The sequence below is a fragment of the Rattus rattus genome, chromosome 11 (assembly GCF_011064425.1).
Source record: "Rattus rattus isolate New Zealand chromosome 11, Rrattus_CSIRO_v1, whole genome shotgun sequence".
NCBI lineage: Eukaryota > Metazoa > Chordata > Mammalia > Rodentia > Muridae > Rattus > Rattus rattus.
The window spans coordinates 54,205,311-54,221,201 of NC_046164.1; the positions used below are offsets into that span (position 1 = coordinate 54,205,311).

The 15,891-nt window shown below is 42.4% G+C and overlaps 1 protein-coding gene across 1 annotated transcript in view; it reads left to right on the forward strand.

Moving 5' to 3' along the window:
- Ppargc1a (PPARG coactivator 1 alpha) overlaps window positions 1-15,891 on the forward strand; it is a 648,614-nt gene that overhangs the window by 184,835 nt on the left and 447,888 nt on the right. Inside the window, exon 2 of the mRNA XM_032916066.1 lies at window positions 12,715-12,779. Within this exon, the coding sequence (XP_032771957.1) occupies window positions 12,762-12,779 (18 nt within the window). The 5' untranslated portion in view covers window positions 12,715-12,761. The remainder of the gene's footprint in view (window positions 1-12,714; window positions 12,780-15,891) is intronic.

The window sequence follows — 15,891 nt, forward strand, 5'->3', positions numbered from 1 at the left end:
GTTATCAAAATGTTAACATTTCAATGCAGATAAAAAAATGAAATGTAAAGCCACAATCCTGGAAAGTTATTATTATTTTTTTTTTGTGAATAATCACATGATGTAAAAAAACTATTTTAGATTTCTAAAGCAATGATACTATACTATATGGAGAGCAAAACTTGGTAGTTATGTTTTATAACACATATAATTTAGTTATGCATATTAATTTTGCCTCTAATGTGACTTAGTGAGCTTACACCTGCTGGTTTATCGGCTCACCCTTTAGAAAATGCTAGCTCCAGGAGGGTAGGGCCCCTGTGCGTTGCATTTATGTTTGTACCTTTTGCTTACTCTATATGGCCCATAGCAGGAATTCTACAATCTCTGCATATTCATTTTTGCTTTGCTTTTTTATTTTATCAGCATGCCACATACTTACTTTAGTCATAACCCTTAAGAATACTGCTTTAAGTTTACAAAGCAATTGATCGCTACTGGAGAAATTACTTCCCAATGAAGTGACTTCTGTCTTCGATATTTTCAAATTGTATTTTATCTTTCTGTATTGACCCAAAGCTTAAGTAATATACTCCTGTGTCATAGAAGGTTATTCTCCCTGGGTTCTACTTGGTAGCTATTGAAATCCTTTCAATAAAAATGTCTTCACAGTCACCTGGCATTACTTGTCTATGAGGTCCATGGCTGCCTGAAGGTCATCTATTCTGAATGTCTGGTTCCTTCAGAGGTGAGGGCTTGCTTACCAGCCATCATTGGGTAAGGGCTTTTGTTGCCAAGGTAACATTGAGAACCAAACAAAGCAAGATTTGAACATGCATTTGTTGTAACTAACCTTGTTGGGCAAATATTGATTGAACTCAGAGCAGTGGCCTTGGATAATGTGAAGTTGTTCTGTCTCAACCAAGATGCCAAACCAGAGAGTACTGGACAATAACCCATCCTTCCAGCTAACAAGGGGGAAAAAAAGAAATTATTTTGTTATGATCACTTTAGTGGACTTGTAGTAGGAACTCAACACACTGACTTAAAAGGTGTATATGTTAGGGCTAGAGAGATGGCTCAGTGGTTAAGCGTGGGTATGTTCTTGCAGAGGACTGGAGTTTGGGTTCCAGCATCCATGTTAGGTAACTTACAACCCCTTGTAACTCCAGATTCAAGGAATCTCATGCTGTCTTCTAGTCTCCCAGGATACGAATATTCATACACAGCTATGTGCACATGCACACATATAATGTAATTAAGAAATAAAATCTTAAAAATGTTCATACCAACATCCAAAATACCAAGGAACATGTCAAAATTTGTGTTTTAATAAATCGGAATTATTTACATTCCCTCATATTTGATTATTTGTTTCAAGTATTTCCCCCATCGAGGAGACACGAACAAATCCTCTCAAGGATCATCCTGAAAAAGAGACTCATAAATCCTTTAACCTAATTCTACAATTGATCCCCTAAGAAAAGTTAAATAGCACCATTGTTTGTAGATTGCTCGATCACCACAAAGATAATTCTTTTATAAATACAGATGGCGCCCTTGTGGAAATGACATGACAGTAAGTAGATGCCAATAGGAAAAAAAAATCGACATGCTGATTAGCTAACAACATAGAGTTCAAGAGACTTACGCTTCTCTTTCTGAGTAACGCCTTATTTGAACTTGTAATGTCCTGTTTCCATTTTGGTTTTTAGTACTTGTTCTTTTTAATGTTAAAAGAGTAAGAATTTGATTGCCTTGAGCACGCAATGCTCATTATTGTTTGGCGGGGAATCAGCTTATGAAAGTTTTCTACTCTCTTCCCACCCAGATCTTCCCCCTCCCCCGTCTGGTATCAGTCAATGAGGTTACAGCAATTGCCAGAGGGCCAAAACCACAGCACTAGGCTCATAAGGACCAAAATATGAATCAGTGAATACGATTCCAGCCAATTGTTGACATGAAAACGACTTGTATGGTTTTTGACATTCAAAAGGAAAGTTTAAAAGAGACCCACCCTATTTAGTCCTCAGTTGATACATACTAGCCCCTCCAGATTTGGTTTCTTGCTGGGACTTTTTTTGTTTCCTATGGCTTCTACAGTTCCAAATTACTACTACATCTCCCCTTTCCAAAACCACTTTAACAAAATATGTTTAGAGGCGCAAACCTGGGCATCACGACCACAACGTGGAGGCGGTCTGCGTGCCAGCACTGAATTTCCCACGTCTGATCCTGTGTTTGTTGGCGAATGGGACGTTGAGCAATGTTGCCCAACCTCTTGGAAACAGCACGTGAATAATCCCGTAATCAGTGTAATGTATTCTGCTCTGGGAGTAATCAAGTCATTGAGCTTTGAAGTAAGATCCAATTTTTGGAAAGTGGCTGATGAATGCAGTTTCCGTATTCAGAGGAGGCTGATGTACCTGGACTATTTGGGTCTTCTGGTTGAATAAGGGGGAAAAGGCACTTGAGGAAACTCAAGTGGACTATTCTAAAAATAATCTAAGGTTCGGGATATATTTTCCTAGCGGCATAGTATGCAATTTGAGATTTTAAAATTAAACATGTCTGTGTGCTTTTGAATTTTGGATGGCTGAGAGACGGGGCTGGGGGTGGGGTGGAGCGAGCCTGCTTAGCTGGAAGGGAGGGGTTGGGGAGATGTGGCCCTTACACTGATCCTGAGGGTCTTACTTCCTGTCCTAGGCAGACCTTGGAGGCAGGGTCTTCCTCGTTATTCAGACCTTAACTTAGAAGTTCCTGCTTCAGACATTTCTTCCCTGAGTTTATTTCCTTTGCCCTGAGCCATAAAGTCAGAGTTGCTACTTTCTTGAATCTCTCCCTCTTTTTCTCCTTTTTTGCTCCCCCTTTCCCTTCTCTCCCTCCTTCTCTTCCTTGCTTTTTTCCCACCCGTCCTTCCTCCTTCCTCCCTTTTCCCTTTTCTCCTCTCTCTCTCTCTCTCTCTCTCTCTCTCTCTCCTCTCTCTCTCTCTCTCTCTCTCTCTCTCTCTCTCTCTCTCTCTCTTTCTTTCTTTTTTTGTGTATGTACCCCTGTGTGGGTGTGGAGATCAGAGAACAATGTTTAGTGTTTTCCTCCAGCCCTCTTTTTTTTTTTTTTTTTTGAGTTAGATCTCTTACTAATGTGGAACTCTGAGGGAACTTCCTGTCTCTGCCCATCCAGCACTGAAGTTACCACCACGTTTGGTTTATTTTATTTTTTTAATTTCCACCTGAGTTCAGGGTTGAGGCCAGGCTCCCATACTTTAGCAATTTAGTCACCTCTCAAGTCCCTCTTCTTAATTATCACCAAGGAAAATTCTTACACTCTTGCCTTGTTTGTTTATTTAGCCTCCCCAGGAGATCATGGCCACCTGAGGAGAGAAACAAGGGCCTGCTTGCCTGGGTACTCAACAGCCAGGCGATAGTTCTTGGGGACACTGGTGAAGAGACTGACTTACTGAATGAATGCTGGATTCTAACATAGGGGGCTCCACAATTCTGGAACACAGGCAGCTGCTTCCACCTGTCAGGACCGTCGCTAAGTGGTTCCAAGAGCTGGAAGCATTTTTCTTATTATACTCTCTGTATCGCTATAGTGCAAACCAACCCTAGAGTTTCACACACAGGGACCAGGCTCCCTAGGTCTCTCTGATTCCAGGTGGAGGCTGCAGCTAATTGGGCAGCTTCTGTTCTCCGGCAGGCTACAAGCTGGTAGTCAGGTGCTATGTGGCAACATCCCCGCTAGTTAAGCTTCTTATTACTTAGGACACTCAGCTCAAAATTAACTCCTATTCTCAGAGCATTCTGTCCTTGGTTCTCTAGGCTTAGCAGTCTAAACCCCAGTTATGCCGGAGCCATTGTACGGTCCCGCAGTTGTCCCGCTTACAACTCTCCTCTGGCCACTCACCTCCCTTGCTTGTTTTTGCATTTTTTTCATTCCATACTCTCTGTCTTCATCCCTTTACTTCTTCTTTCTCTCTTTGTCCCCCTTTCCCTTCGTCTCCCCTCACCCTTTCTGCTACCCTCACCCTCAATCTCTCTCTCCTTTTTTTCTTCTGCCTCAGAGAATGAAACAGAGGCTTGCCAGGCCTTGGCTGTTAAGCACAGGAAGAATGAGGTCAGCCCAAGTTCTCCTTTCTCCCTCACATCTTTTTTTCTGTTCTAATATTAGGAAAAGTATCCATGAAAATCCATCCATACAAATTTTTGTATGAAAGCTAGAAATGTTAAATTATTATTAAATAATATTAAATAATAAATATAAAGAAATAAATGAAGGGGTTTAACACTTCTTCATTTTGTCCCCTACCCTTAGATATTTTTTGCTCATGAAAGTTATGCATACTTGCTGAGCGATAATACAACCTTGGGTGTGGCTCCAAGCAGAAGACTTTCCAGGTGTATCTAGAATGGGATTTGGCATTCAAGGGAGAAATTAACAAAACTGTTTTAAGAGGTTATTTGCTGTGGAAAGTGGAGGAATTACTTGTCCAGGGGAATGTGAGATGTTTAAATGTTGGCATTTTCCCCATTGTTCTGTGGTCCTGGAATAATGACTCTTTTATGAGAAAAGGAAGAGAAGTGGCTGTGGTCCGTGGACAATAATCACAACTGTGAGGTCTTCTTGGTTTGTAGAAAATATGTACAAGGTGTGTTTTTAAAGAAAGCTGCCGGAGCACATCAGAACCAAACGAGTGCACATTTCTTAGGTTTTTTCAAAAAGCAGACACAATGTTTCTCCAAGTCTATTCCACAGAGTAGCTATCAAATGTGATTTTTCCATGTCAAAGGGTTCTGGCTGTAGGGAGCTATTCTTAATGCCATTGCTGACATTTCTTATGGGTACGTGGTGTCAAAAGGGAACATTCCTTCATTTTTTATTGTTTCTAGAATGTATACAACTATGGACTACGTTTTTTTTATAAAATAATATTTGTTGCTGGAATTTCCAACCCCAATAATCCCATGTAAAAACCACACAATCCAGTTATTACAATTATAAGCTATATGCCTAGATTAGGCAGATCTAACACTATGCTAACTTATTCCCCAGTTATAAGACCCCTTGCTACTTGTGGTTTCTCCTGGCCACATGGCTCTAGTCTATTGCAGCTTCTTCCTCCTCCTCTTTCTCCTCCTCCTCTTCCTCTTCTTTCTCCTCTGTCTCTCTACCTACCTCCACTCTCAGACCTCCAGTTCCACCTTTCCCTTCCACTGTCCAATCACAGGCTCTAGCCTTTATTGACCAGTTAAATTTGGGAGAAAGTTCACATGAGATCACCTGAGTAAGTGATGGACTGCTTGTGGGGCAGGAGACAACCCTTCTTGAGGAAGCAGAATTAACACCAGAATATTAACAACACACAACAAATGTTTAAATATTTTTCTTTCTTGTTAGTGCTTGTTAGTGTCTCAGGATAAACTGAGACAGGGTCTCACTCTATAGACCAGGCTGGACTCAAACTCAAAGCAAGCATCCTGAACCTGTTAAATGGTGGGGTGAGACATATGAACCTTCATGTCTGACTTGACACTGCTAGGTTCTAAGGTCACCTAGTCTAATGTTCCTAAGGTCTAGGGCTGTGAAAACAAGGAAAACAAATGCAAAAGGACAGCTCTGCTTCCATTTCTTTGTAAGGGGTCTTTGTGCCCTGCTGTCTTTTCTGTTCCTGGGTGAGAAGATGAGCGTGGCAACTGGTCAATCCCAATCCCTTCCTCAGCAGCAGCTGCTATGAAGGGGAGGGGCTCTCCTTGCGCCTCTGCATATGACCTGCACAGCAACTGAACTGGTCAGTGTCATTTTGCACATGACAGTACTGAAACTCAGAGGTGACTTAGGGCAGGGGAGGGCAGCCCAATGGTGCAGAGCCCCACATGGATTCCATAATCTAAGACATTTACATAACATAGCATGGCATTTCCACTGAGCAACATCCTACTCTATGCTTTATATCATTCTAGATTACTAATACAATGCAAATGCTGTGTAAAGAGTCGTTAGATTGTATCACTAAGAGAACCATGACGAAGGAACTGTTCTGTGCATATTTTGCACAGATGAACATTTTATTTTTCTGGTCTGTGATTTATTGTTCAATTTATAGATGTAGCATCCATGCATGGAGAGGCTGACTGTATGTATGTATGTATGTATGTATGTATGTATGTATGTATGTATTGTCTATTTGTCTATCATCTGTCATCATCATCAAAAACACCATCATTTTCTGTTATCTATTTATAATCTATGTATCCATCCATCCGTCCATCCATCCATCCATCCATCCATTCATCCATCTTCAATCTATATGCTGATTCCATGACCTGAAACATAGCCGGAGCCCAGTGACAAATATTTCTTGGCATGAAATGGAAGTAAAAGCTATATGAAACATGCGAATATCTCTGCAACTCTTCATTTTCTCTGCTCCTTTCCAGAGTATTTATCAATCCTGCCCATGTATTTACTTGCTTGCTTGCTACCAGAGTGTCTCCTCACATCTGAATATGAGCTCCGTGTGGGGAAAGATCTTTAGGTCATTTGTCAGCCACCGTAGATCTACAGTAGACGATCTGTAAATATTTGGTGGAGGAATAAACAGACTAATGCAAGTTTTTACTACTACTTCAACCTCCTGAAAGCGCTTCAGATTGCTTTCTTTATTCGTCTACTTCTCTCTCAGGAGAGGTTAAAATCCACTTAGGGCTGTAAATCAAGTCTACATTCCTCACTATTCCACGTGGCAAACACTGAAGTGTGAGTCCGTCGGGCTGGATGTACCACAGAGGGCTCTGGTCTTGTCTGTAGGCAGAAGTGAAACCACGGGGTCAATATAGAAGGTCAGGGCTGTGCTTTGTGCTTCACCTCAGGACTTTCATAGCACAGATCTTTTCTGAAAAATCCCAAAGCCTCTCCAGCCCCGTCCCCTCCCCTCCAGTATCAGCTTTTCCACCCATCTTCCCAAGCTACATCCTTCTAGGCTCCTTAACCTGGAACAGAAAGAGATTTCCTATCATTAATGCATCCTGCAGTCCTCTACACAGCAATCTTGGAAGTGGTCTGTTGATTTCACCAGAGAGTCTGAAGGATACAGAAAAGGCAAAGAGACCCCCACCCCTTAAGAATTCCTGTCTTGTAAACCTGGTGGGCTATTGTGTGGTGCTTAGGCAAGAGTAAAGGGTTGAATATGGTTTTTCTTTAATCTTTGAGATTTAGAAAATTATCTGTTACTGTACTTTTTGCCCCTGCTTGCAAAATCATTAGAACTCACCCTCCCTCCCTCCATCTCCTCTCCCCTCTCCATTTCTCTCTCCACGCATGCACATATCATGACTATGGCAGAAGGATGATTTAGCGAAGCAGGTGACAACCACCTTCACTTCTGCAGAACCATCAGAAAAAGAGCACAGGACTCTGACCCCAGGAGGAAAGCTGAGCTGAGTTGAAAGGCACTCTGCCAAGATGTTTTCCCTCCCCACCGGTAGAGACAGAAAGAGTCAGCCCTGATTGGATTAGTCCTGCCCACAAGCACTTTAATCTCAACTGCTGCTACCTGGGGAGGGGAGGCAGTGTCTGACTTGTGGGAGGTAGGAAGCTCTGAGATCCTGAGCCTCTTAGCAGCCAGGGCACCTGCAGAGAATATTAAAGGGCTCTCTCCAGAGATAAAACAGGGGATCCCTAAGAATGAGTCTGTGGATGGTCTGGATCCTGTGGGCTATAATTGTTAAAACCGACTTTGAACACACAGCGCCTGGTGGTGGCAGGTTGTACATCAGGAGCTGGTTCTATTCAGAAGATGAATGGAAGCTTGAAAGGGTTAGATATGAGGGGGTTGAGGCAAGAGCTCAGTCAGTAAAGTGCTTGCTTTGCAATTATGGAGACCTGAGTTTGGTACTCAGAACCTAGATTAAAAAGGCAGGCATGTTGATGAGCATTTATAATCCCAAAACTGGTGAGCTGGCAAAAGATGAATCCTGGAAGGTCACTGGCCAGCCATCCCAGCCTCCTTCTGAGTCCCAGGCCAGTGGAAGATACCATCTCTCAAAAGCAGTCTGTATAGCTACTGAGGGAGGATATCTGAAGTTGTTCTCTGACCCTTCACATACATACACACAGGAACACACACACACACACACACACACACACACACCCTCCACATGAAGAGGTTTACTTTACATTGGGTGTGCATTGAAGTAGGAAGATGGAGGCAAACATAATAATGCTGGATTATAAAAAAAGGATTTCTGTGAACAGCCAGGAACAGCAAGCTAGAGGGATGGGAGAAAGAAAGAATGAGAGAGAAACAAAGGGGAAAAAATAACCAGAAACACAATCAAAAGAATTTGTCCAATTCCATACTGATGTCTAATGTTAAAGTAGTTGAATTAAGGAAAAGCCTTTCTAGGGACACATTTTATTTCTTAGATCCACTCTGAATAAGTAAATAAAAACAAACCACAAGAGATTACAAGTATATATAAAGCGAAATTCCAGAATAGAATGCATTCTTTGACCGAGTGGGATAGGAAATCTGTGTAGAAGGAAGTTGGCAGCACAGCCTGAGTTGTGACTCAGTAAGGGTGGGCAGAGACCCTAAAGGCTGGACCAGTTGTCCTTAGGCTGAGTGAGAGAGATGCCAGGACTGAGATTAAAGAAGCTGGTTCAATGGACGGCACAGGGAGAGTGCATGGCATTGGTGTCTGTGATAGATGATACAGCAGTGAGTGATACAGGCTAGAGCAGAGAGAAGAGGAAGTAGTAACTGGAACATTCTTGACCACGTGGGGACTTTCCCAGCAGGGTGAAAGTTGGGAAGTAGGGAAATGGTCTTTTGACTCCTGGAGAGATTCTCTTCCCTCTCTTTTATCCAAACTCTGAAAGTATTTAGTTTCCACTTTTGCATACAATATACTTTTTTAAAGACTTGCTTATTTTAATCGTGTGTGTCTGAGTGTTTTGCCTACACGTCTATGAGTACCGTGTATGTGCAGTGCCCACAGAGGTCAGAAAAGCAGCAGATCTCTTTGAACTGGAGCCATAAATGATGGTGGGCTATTGTGTGGATGATGGGGACCTAACCTGGGTCCTGTAAAAGAACAGCAAGTTCTCCTAACTGCTGGACCATTTCTCAAGTTTCTAATATGCTTTAAAAAAGTAGTCTCCACTTACGCATGGAAGGTTTTGTAAATACACACAATGTACTTTGACTATGCCCATTCTCACTTCTTTTTCTCCTGGATACCCCACCTTCCAATAGTCCCACCTTCCAACTACATGTCCTTTTTAAAAAACCTAATTAGTTCAGTTAGTGCTATTCCCATACACTCAAGGGTGAGGCCGTTTACTGGAACATGGATAACTGTGTAAGTAGCTTTAACTGTCAATTCAACTAGAGGCACCAGAGAAGGAGTCTTGACTGTGAGATTGCCCAGATAGGATTGACTGGCGCACATGGGAGAAATGCCTTGATGCACCTCTTGGGGTGGCAGCAATGCCTCAGCACGTCGTTCTGAGCTGTGGAAAGCGAGATAAACGTGGATCTATATGAGAGCCCACAACTATTGTTTCTGTGTGGTTTCTGCTTTAAGTTTCTGCTTGACTCTCCGTTCTGACCTCCCTCAATGACAGATTGTGACCTGGACGTGTAAGCCAAAAATAATTCTTTCATTTCCTGATTTGCCACTTCCCAGTGTTTTATCAGACCACTAAAAGGTGACTAGAACAGAAATCTACTAGTGGCCATATTCCTGAAGAAAAATGCCTCTGCACCCTCTGATAGGCACCAGCTCCCAGCTCTTCAATTAGTAGTGGGTCTTGTGAGGTCCTCCCTAATCCTTATAGAATATTGACTACCTTGATCTTGTGGCAGGCCTGTGCTGGCAACCACAGGTGCTGTGAGCTCCCGAGTCAATGGCATTGTCACATGCAGAAGACACTGATTTCCAGGGATGCTCTCTAATCTCTGCCCCTCCTAAGCTTTCTACTATCTCTTCCTTAATGCTCTCTTAGGTTTAGATGTGTGCAGGGTGGGATAATGGAAGTCCAGTTAGGACTGAGCACTGGAATAATTCTTATGCAGTGAAATAGGAGTACAGACATGGAGACAGGTAGGACCAGATCTCCTGAGAATGGGGATGTCCCATCCTTCTGGGTTCCAGATATGTACACACATGAGTTAAATGGGAAAAGTTATCCAGGAGTCGCAAGGTGGAAATCCATAGCTATTATTTTTGTGGCCTCTAGCTATAAAAGCTAGCAGGTGAAGATAGTCTAGAGACCCAAAGTGGGGAAAATGACATTTTAGCATTTTTGTCAGGTAGGCAATTTAAAAATAAACTTGAATTCAATGTATACCATTAATGCTAGAGGTTGTGTTATAACGATGCCAAAATGCCTTCTCCTTACTGGCAGGTAAAAAGTAAAAAAACCATGTTGTAGGGAGCAGGGAACCTTATATAGAACAGGCTTGTGTGACTATGACAGCAGGCTACAAAGCCACTGAAATCAAACCAAGACTGCGCCCTGCAGAATTAGCACCGTAACCTATGTCAGGGACGTGCTATTATCCTAATATCAGCTTTTGGATTCTGTCCAGTCACATTAGTAATTCCCATGTTGATCACTCTGTTACTCGTGAACGTTAATTGCTTCTAAATCTCTTTGGATGTTCAGATGCTTGGAAAAAAAATCCTGACTGGCAAAGGTGCGAGTTTTATTAATGTGGAAGCAAACAGGAAATCTGTTTAGAGACCTGAGTGACGAGTCTGTGACTGAAGAGCCTGTGAGTGGCAGAGGTGGCAACGCTCTTCAAACGTCTGTCACATGTTAGCGGTGTGAGAGTGCGGGACAGCTCAGCAGAGATATCTGTGGTGTTCCTTTAAAGTGTGAACGCATTTAAGTAAGCCTAGATGATCAAATTGTACCCCCAAGGGTCCCTATTTCACTTGGTATGGAATGGTGACCTTGGGACCGTTGAGGCAAATTTGTGCTTGTTTAGAGCTATTAAGTGAAGAGGCACAAAAAGGTTTGGATATGATTTTGTCTGTCATCTTGTCATTGGTCTCCTTAGATTCTAGAATAGGAAGAAGTTGGGAAATTTGCACTGGCAGCTTCCATAGTTCACATATTGAGAAACAAAGGGCAAGGGAGAGAAAGAGGAGAGGGTAAGGGTTGCAAAGACGCAATGAAGAGTTGGCCAAAAGAGGGATTCACTCAACTTTTGTTCTAATGATTAAGAAAAGAGGATAAAGAAGATAAAATAGATGTTTCTTATACTTTGTTTTAGATCCATTTTCATGATTGTTAGTGAAGTTTCTGTTTCTTCTTTTGGGTGGTGCAAGAAATATCCATTATTAAGTATTGGCATTCATTCGTTACCAATTACAACAGTACCCCAGTGAGAGGGAAAAGAGGTGGAACCGAAAGGAGACCAGGACTATTCATGTTTTATTGATTATGCATGTGGTTCCTTTCGGTCCTACATTTAGCAGAGAACAAATATGCCTTGCTTGGTTTCCATTGTAGTAGGGGGCCATATGCACCAGGGGAATGGTAAGTCTAAGAAATATAGAGAAGAGAGGGAGACAAAAAGTGGGTGATGGGTTGCAACTCCTCTAGACGTGGTCGGAGGCAGTTCCAGGAGTGGGTCTTTGGGTGGTGATCCTGTGAAAGAGATGGGTAACCCACAGTGGCTCTGCAGCAGAGGAACAGGTGGAAAGACAGTCTGGAGTGGGAAGGTATTTGGGAATCTGAGGGGAAAAGAAATCAATGTTGTATGGGTGAGTATAGAGAAGGGCATTGAGACTGTGACCCTGAAATGACTGTTGGGAGACTCTAGATTCATATTTTCTAGGAAAACTATGTTTCATCATTTCTGATAGCATGGCTTATATGTAGAACCCAGATTCATCTTTTTTCAAGAATTCTCCCTAAAGATGCTCTCTTTCTGAGACAAGTGCCCAGAAACTAACAGAGCATTCTGGAAGGTTTCTGAACATGGTGGCTGTATCTGCATTAGCATCACCAAGCCACAGGATTAAAAATTTCCTCATGACAAGACCCATACCATCCACATTCTTGTGTCTTCCAAGAAGCCACATTTGAACATGAAACTTCCTTGTAGTAACATTCAAGTAAATATCTTTTTTTGATGTGTGAACAATGGCCTGTGAGAAAAGACGTGATGTCTTAGAAAGATTTGTTAAAAATACACCCTTCTAAAAATGTTGTTGTGAGATCACATTTGAAGCATTCTGACTCCCTTGGAATGTACTTTAAACACACGTCCATATGCTGAAATGTGAACATACGTACAACGAACTGAGCAGTAGAAACATTCTTTTCAGGCCAAATTACAGTTGGATGGTTGCATGTTGTCTGCCTTATTCTCCCTCCTCGTTTTCAACAGAACACGGGAAGCGTGGCCTACCCTCTCATGGCATTAAAGGGAGGACAGGCTCTGGCTTCCTCATAACTCAGGCCTTCCTTCACTACTGCTTACCTGGGGTAACTGTGCATACGTTGAGATTGTGATAAGAATTGCGTGGGAATATCAGTCTCTGGGGGAGGAGTGGGTGATAGTGTTATGTTGTGATATGGAAGACCGAAGTTATAACTGTCCTTCTCCCCTGACCCCATCTCATCATCAGAGCCCTAGAATGTGCCCGCCCCCTTGTTCTACTTCAATGTCCACATCTGCAAAGTGGGGGTAACACAAACCTACCCTCTGCCTTTCAGGTTTTTTGCGAAAATCAGTGAACTAATATTGGTAAAATTGGAGCCCCATGGATGAAGGGTACTTTGTAAGTATAACACATTCTTGTCATGTTCTTTTCTATTGCTCCAAACTGCAAATACCAGATGTCTGCTTTTGCTGTATCAGGAATTCAGTAACAGCATGTTTCGCACCCAGATATTGATAACCTGACTGTCTTTGAGGAATTTAATGTTTCTGACCTCTCAAATGTTTTATCTACATGTTGGATGTAGAAGAATATATCTTCTTCTATAAAACTGTAAATTTCATATAAAGTTGACTAGATAATTTGGAATAATAAATGTCTGCACAGTGTGTAAAAATGTTGCTATAAACTCCTGATATAAATTCCAGGTATTTTTATCTCTCTCTCTCCTCACTGCTCCCCCCCCACTTTCTGTTGCATTGAAATTGTGTTTTAAGCCCCCTCAGAGTGTATTTCAGAGGAGGGGTTGGTTTCAAAAAGGGTGAGTGACATGTTGATGATAAATGTCAAGTAGACGGCTTGCTAAGTGTTGTGTTTCCAGACTCGTGGAGAGAAGGCCGAACAGAATGGTGAGCTGGGTGCGGACCACCCCTCTCATACCGGGTTACTCTTTTGGTGACTTAAAGTTGCCTTTTATCCATTAGATGGCAAAGGTTTCAAAGCCACACAGCTCCAGTGTGAGGCAGAAGTCGGATTGTCCTCCAGCAGTTATTTCCCTTGAGTTTCATGTTGTAATGGTACCTCGAGGTACCTGAATCAACCAGCATCCTGGAAGTGGGTATTTGACCATGGCCTGGCTGGCTATGTGCCCACTACTTAGCCCATGGAAGTTTCTTTGGAAAAAGGAGATGGCACCCTTTAAAAATTCCTAATACCAAAGGATTCGGAAACTTCCGGGAGCCCATTTTAATGCCCAGGCGTGGGAATCAAGTACGAGGTTGTAGAGCTTACATCTGTTGGCCAATTCTTTTTTTTTTTTTTTTTTTTTTTGTTCTTTTTTTTTTTCGAGCTGGGGACTGAACCCAGGGCCTTGCGCTTCCTAGGCAAGCGCCTACCACTGAGCTAAATCCCAGCCCCTGTTGGCCAATTCTAAGACCTCCATTGCTCTACTGCTTGAGCACCCCTAGAGGAGCAGACATTTACCAACAGCGTTCATTGTTCCCGAGTTGATGACAAGTCCATCCTTTAGATGCCTTCCCTAATTGAATCTTAATGTTCCTGTCTATCTCCACACACACAAAAAATACCCCAAATATTCCTCCTTAAACATGAAACCCTTTCAAATATTTATGGTGGCGACTGCAGGTCAGTTAAGGGTAGTGTCAGGTTAATTTCTATCCATAAGGGGACTCATGGTGACGGCCCTCAAAGCCTGCCCCTTTGGAAAGGTTCTCATCTGTCCATGTCTTTCTTAACAAGCAGCACTGAGAGTTTACCTTCTCCAGGCTCCCTTCTGCACCTCAGAGTCAAGAGAGCTAGTCAAAGGTGGGAGAGAGCTACCTCGGAAGATCCCGGCTGGAACCAGGTGTGCCCTCGGACTGCTTTGAGCATCAAGACACAAAAGCTCACAGCCCTCCGTGAGGTGCAGATGACTGACAGGGAGAACGTTGTTTTGGTTAATAATACAATCTGCTTGCCTCCTGTAGACACAGCAGTAGCTTACTAATTCGTTAGAAGTGAATTAAGGTTGTTTACCGATGTTTTAAAGTAACTGTCAGAGTGGGAAAAAAAAGTTCACGCTAAACGAGACCACTCACCTACTTCAGAGATGTTGTTTATTTTAAGCTGAGTGCATAAATAATATATTGAGACCCAAAGGGTGATTTCGAGCATTAGAACACGAAGCTTCCTGTTTACTAACTGTCATTGGGCTGAAGAGAATTTAAACAGCTCTGAACCTTTTTGTCTGTGGATGCAAAGCATGAAATTAACTTTCATTTCCTAGTTAGCAGAAATCATGACGGTGTCTCGTTGTCCTGTCTCCTGCCTATCTGGATCTTTTCTTGCTAGGCAGGCCAGGCTTTGGCAGCAGAATGATTTCTATGTCTCCTTTCAAACAAGACCCCTTTATTCCCCCCCACAAAATAAGCAGGGAACTGTCTGGACCAGTCTGTTGGCTTTCTCTGGATAGAAAGAGGTATAGTGGAATTTGCTAACCTGGCTTCCAGGGGTTCAATTTCTGAGTGTTGGTGGGCCTGTCTGAAAACCCCCTCTCTACTAAAACATTTGCAATGACAGAACATACTTCCACTGCTTTGTGGGAAGATGGCGATATGACTTTAAGAGGTCAGGCGTCATAGGTAAGTGACGTGATATCAACTGCTAATGTTATTAAGGCAGGATGCTAAAACAAGGCTCAATTTTAAGTAAATTACATATTCTAGTTCATCATATCTCAGCTGTCCTGCGGCACAGGAGCTGTTAATAGTCCAAGTCTTACCACTCTCAAGACAAAAAGCAGAGGCAAGTAATATGTCTCATCTCACCCGTCCTGTGGCTACTTTCAAAAGGGAAGTTATCAGGGTCCAGAGTGTGTCTTTTACTGTTACCTTTTGAGGAGGAAGGATCGGGTCTTCTCCTGTGAGGTGGTACCTCTTAGCCACACACAAGGAAATGAGACATCACCTCTAAAAGCCTGGACTACGTTCAGGCTGAGAAAGTGTAAGAACAGCCTCTCCATCATCCGGGCGGAGCTCCTGTTAGGTAGGGATGCAGCAGACTGTATGGGTTAATTATGTTTTATGTGTAAACAGCCTAGTGATTCTTAGCTGAAAAGCTCGAAATGAAAAGACCTATTACTTGTAATGCTTCCACAAACAAGGAATTTGATTCCCTTTCTGTCCCCTTAAACTCAAAAGTGTGATAGCCTATTCGGAGTCTAGGGAGAGGGTTAGAGAATGAATAGGGAATGTATGGAATGTTTAATTTTGCATGATTGCATTGCAAGCTTGCTGTAGCAATGGAGGCATCACGGAGTACCTATTTTTTGATGTTTTGATGGCGTACTCTAGGCTTTACAGCCTGATTTATGAACTTTGCGGAATAAATTCGTATTAAGCAAATGAACAGAAAGGCGTTTTTGTTCCCATCGCTAAAAACATGCAATTTGTACAACCACTTTTTAAAATTTCTATTTACACTATATTTATTGGAATTTCAAAAGAGAAAAAGA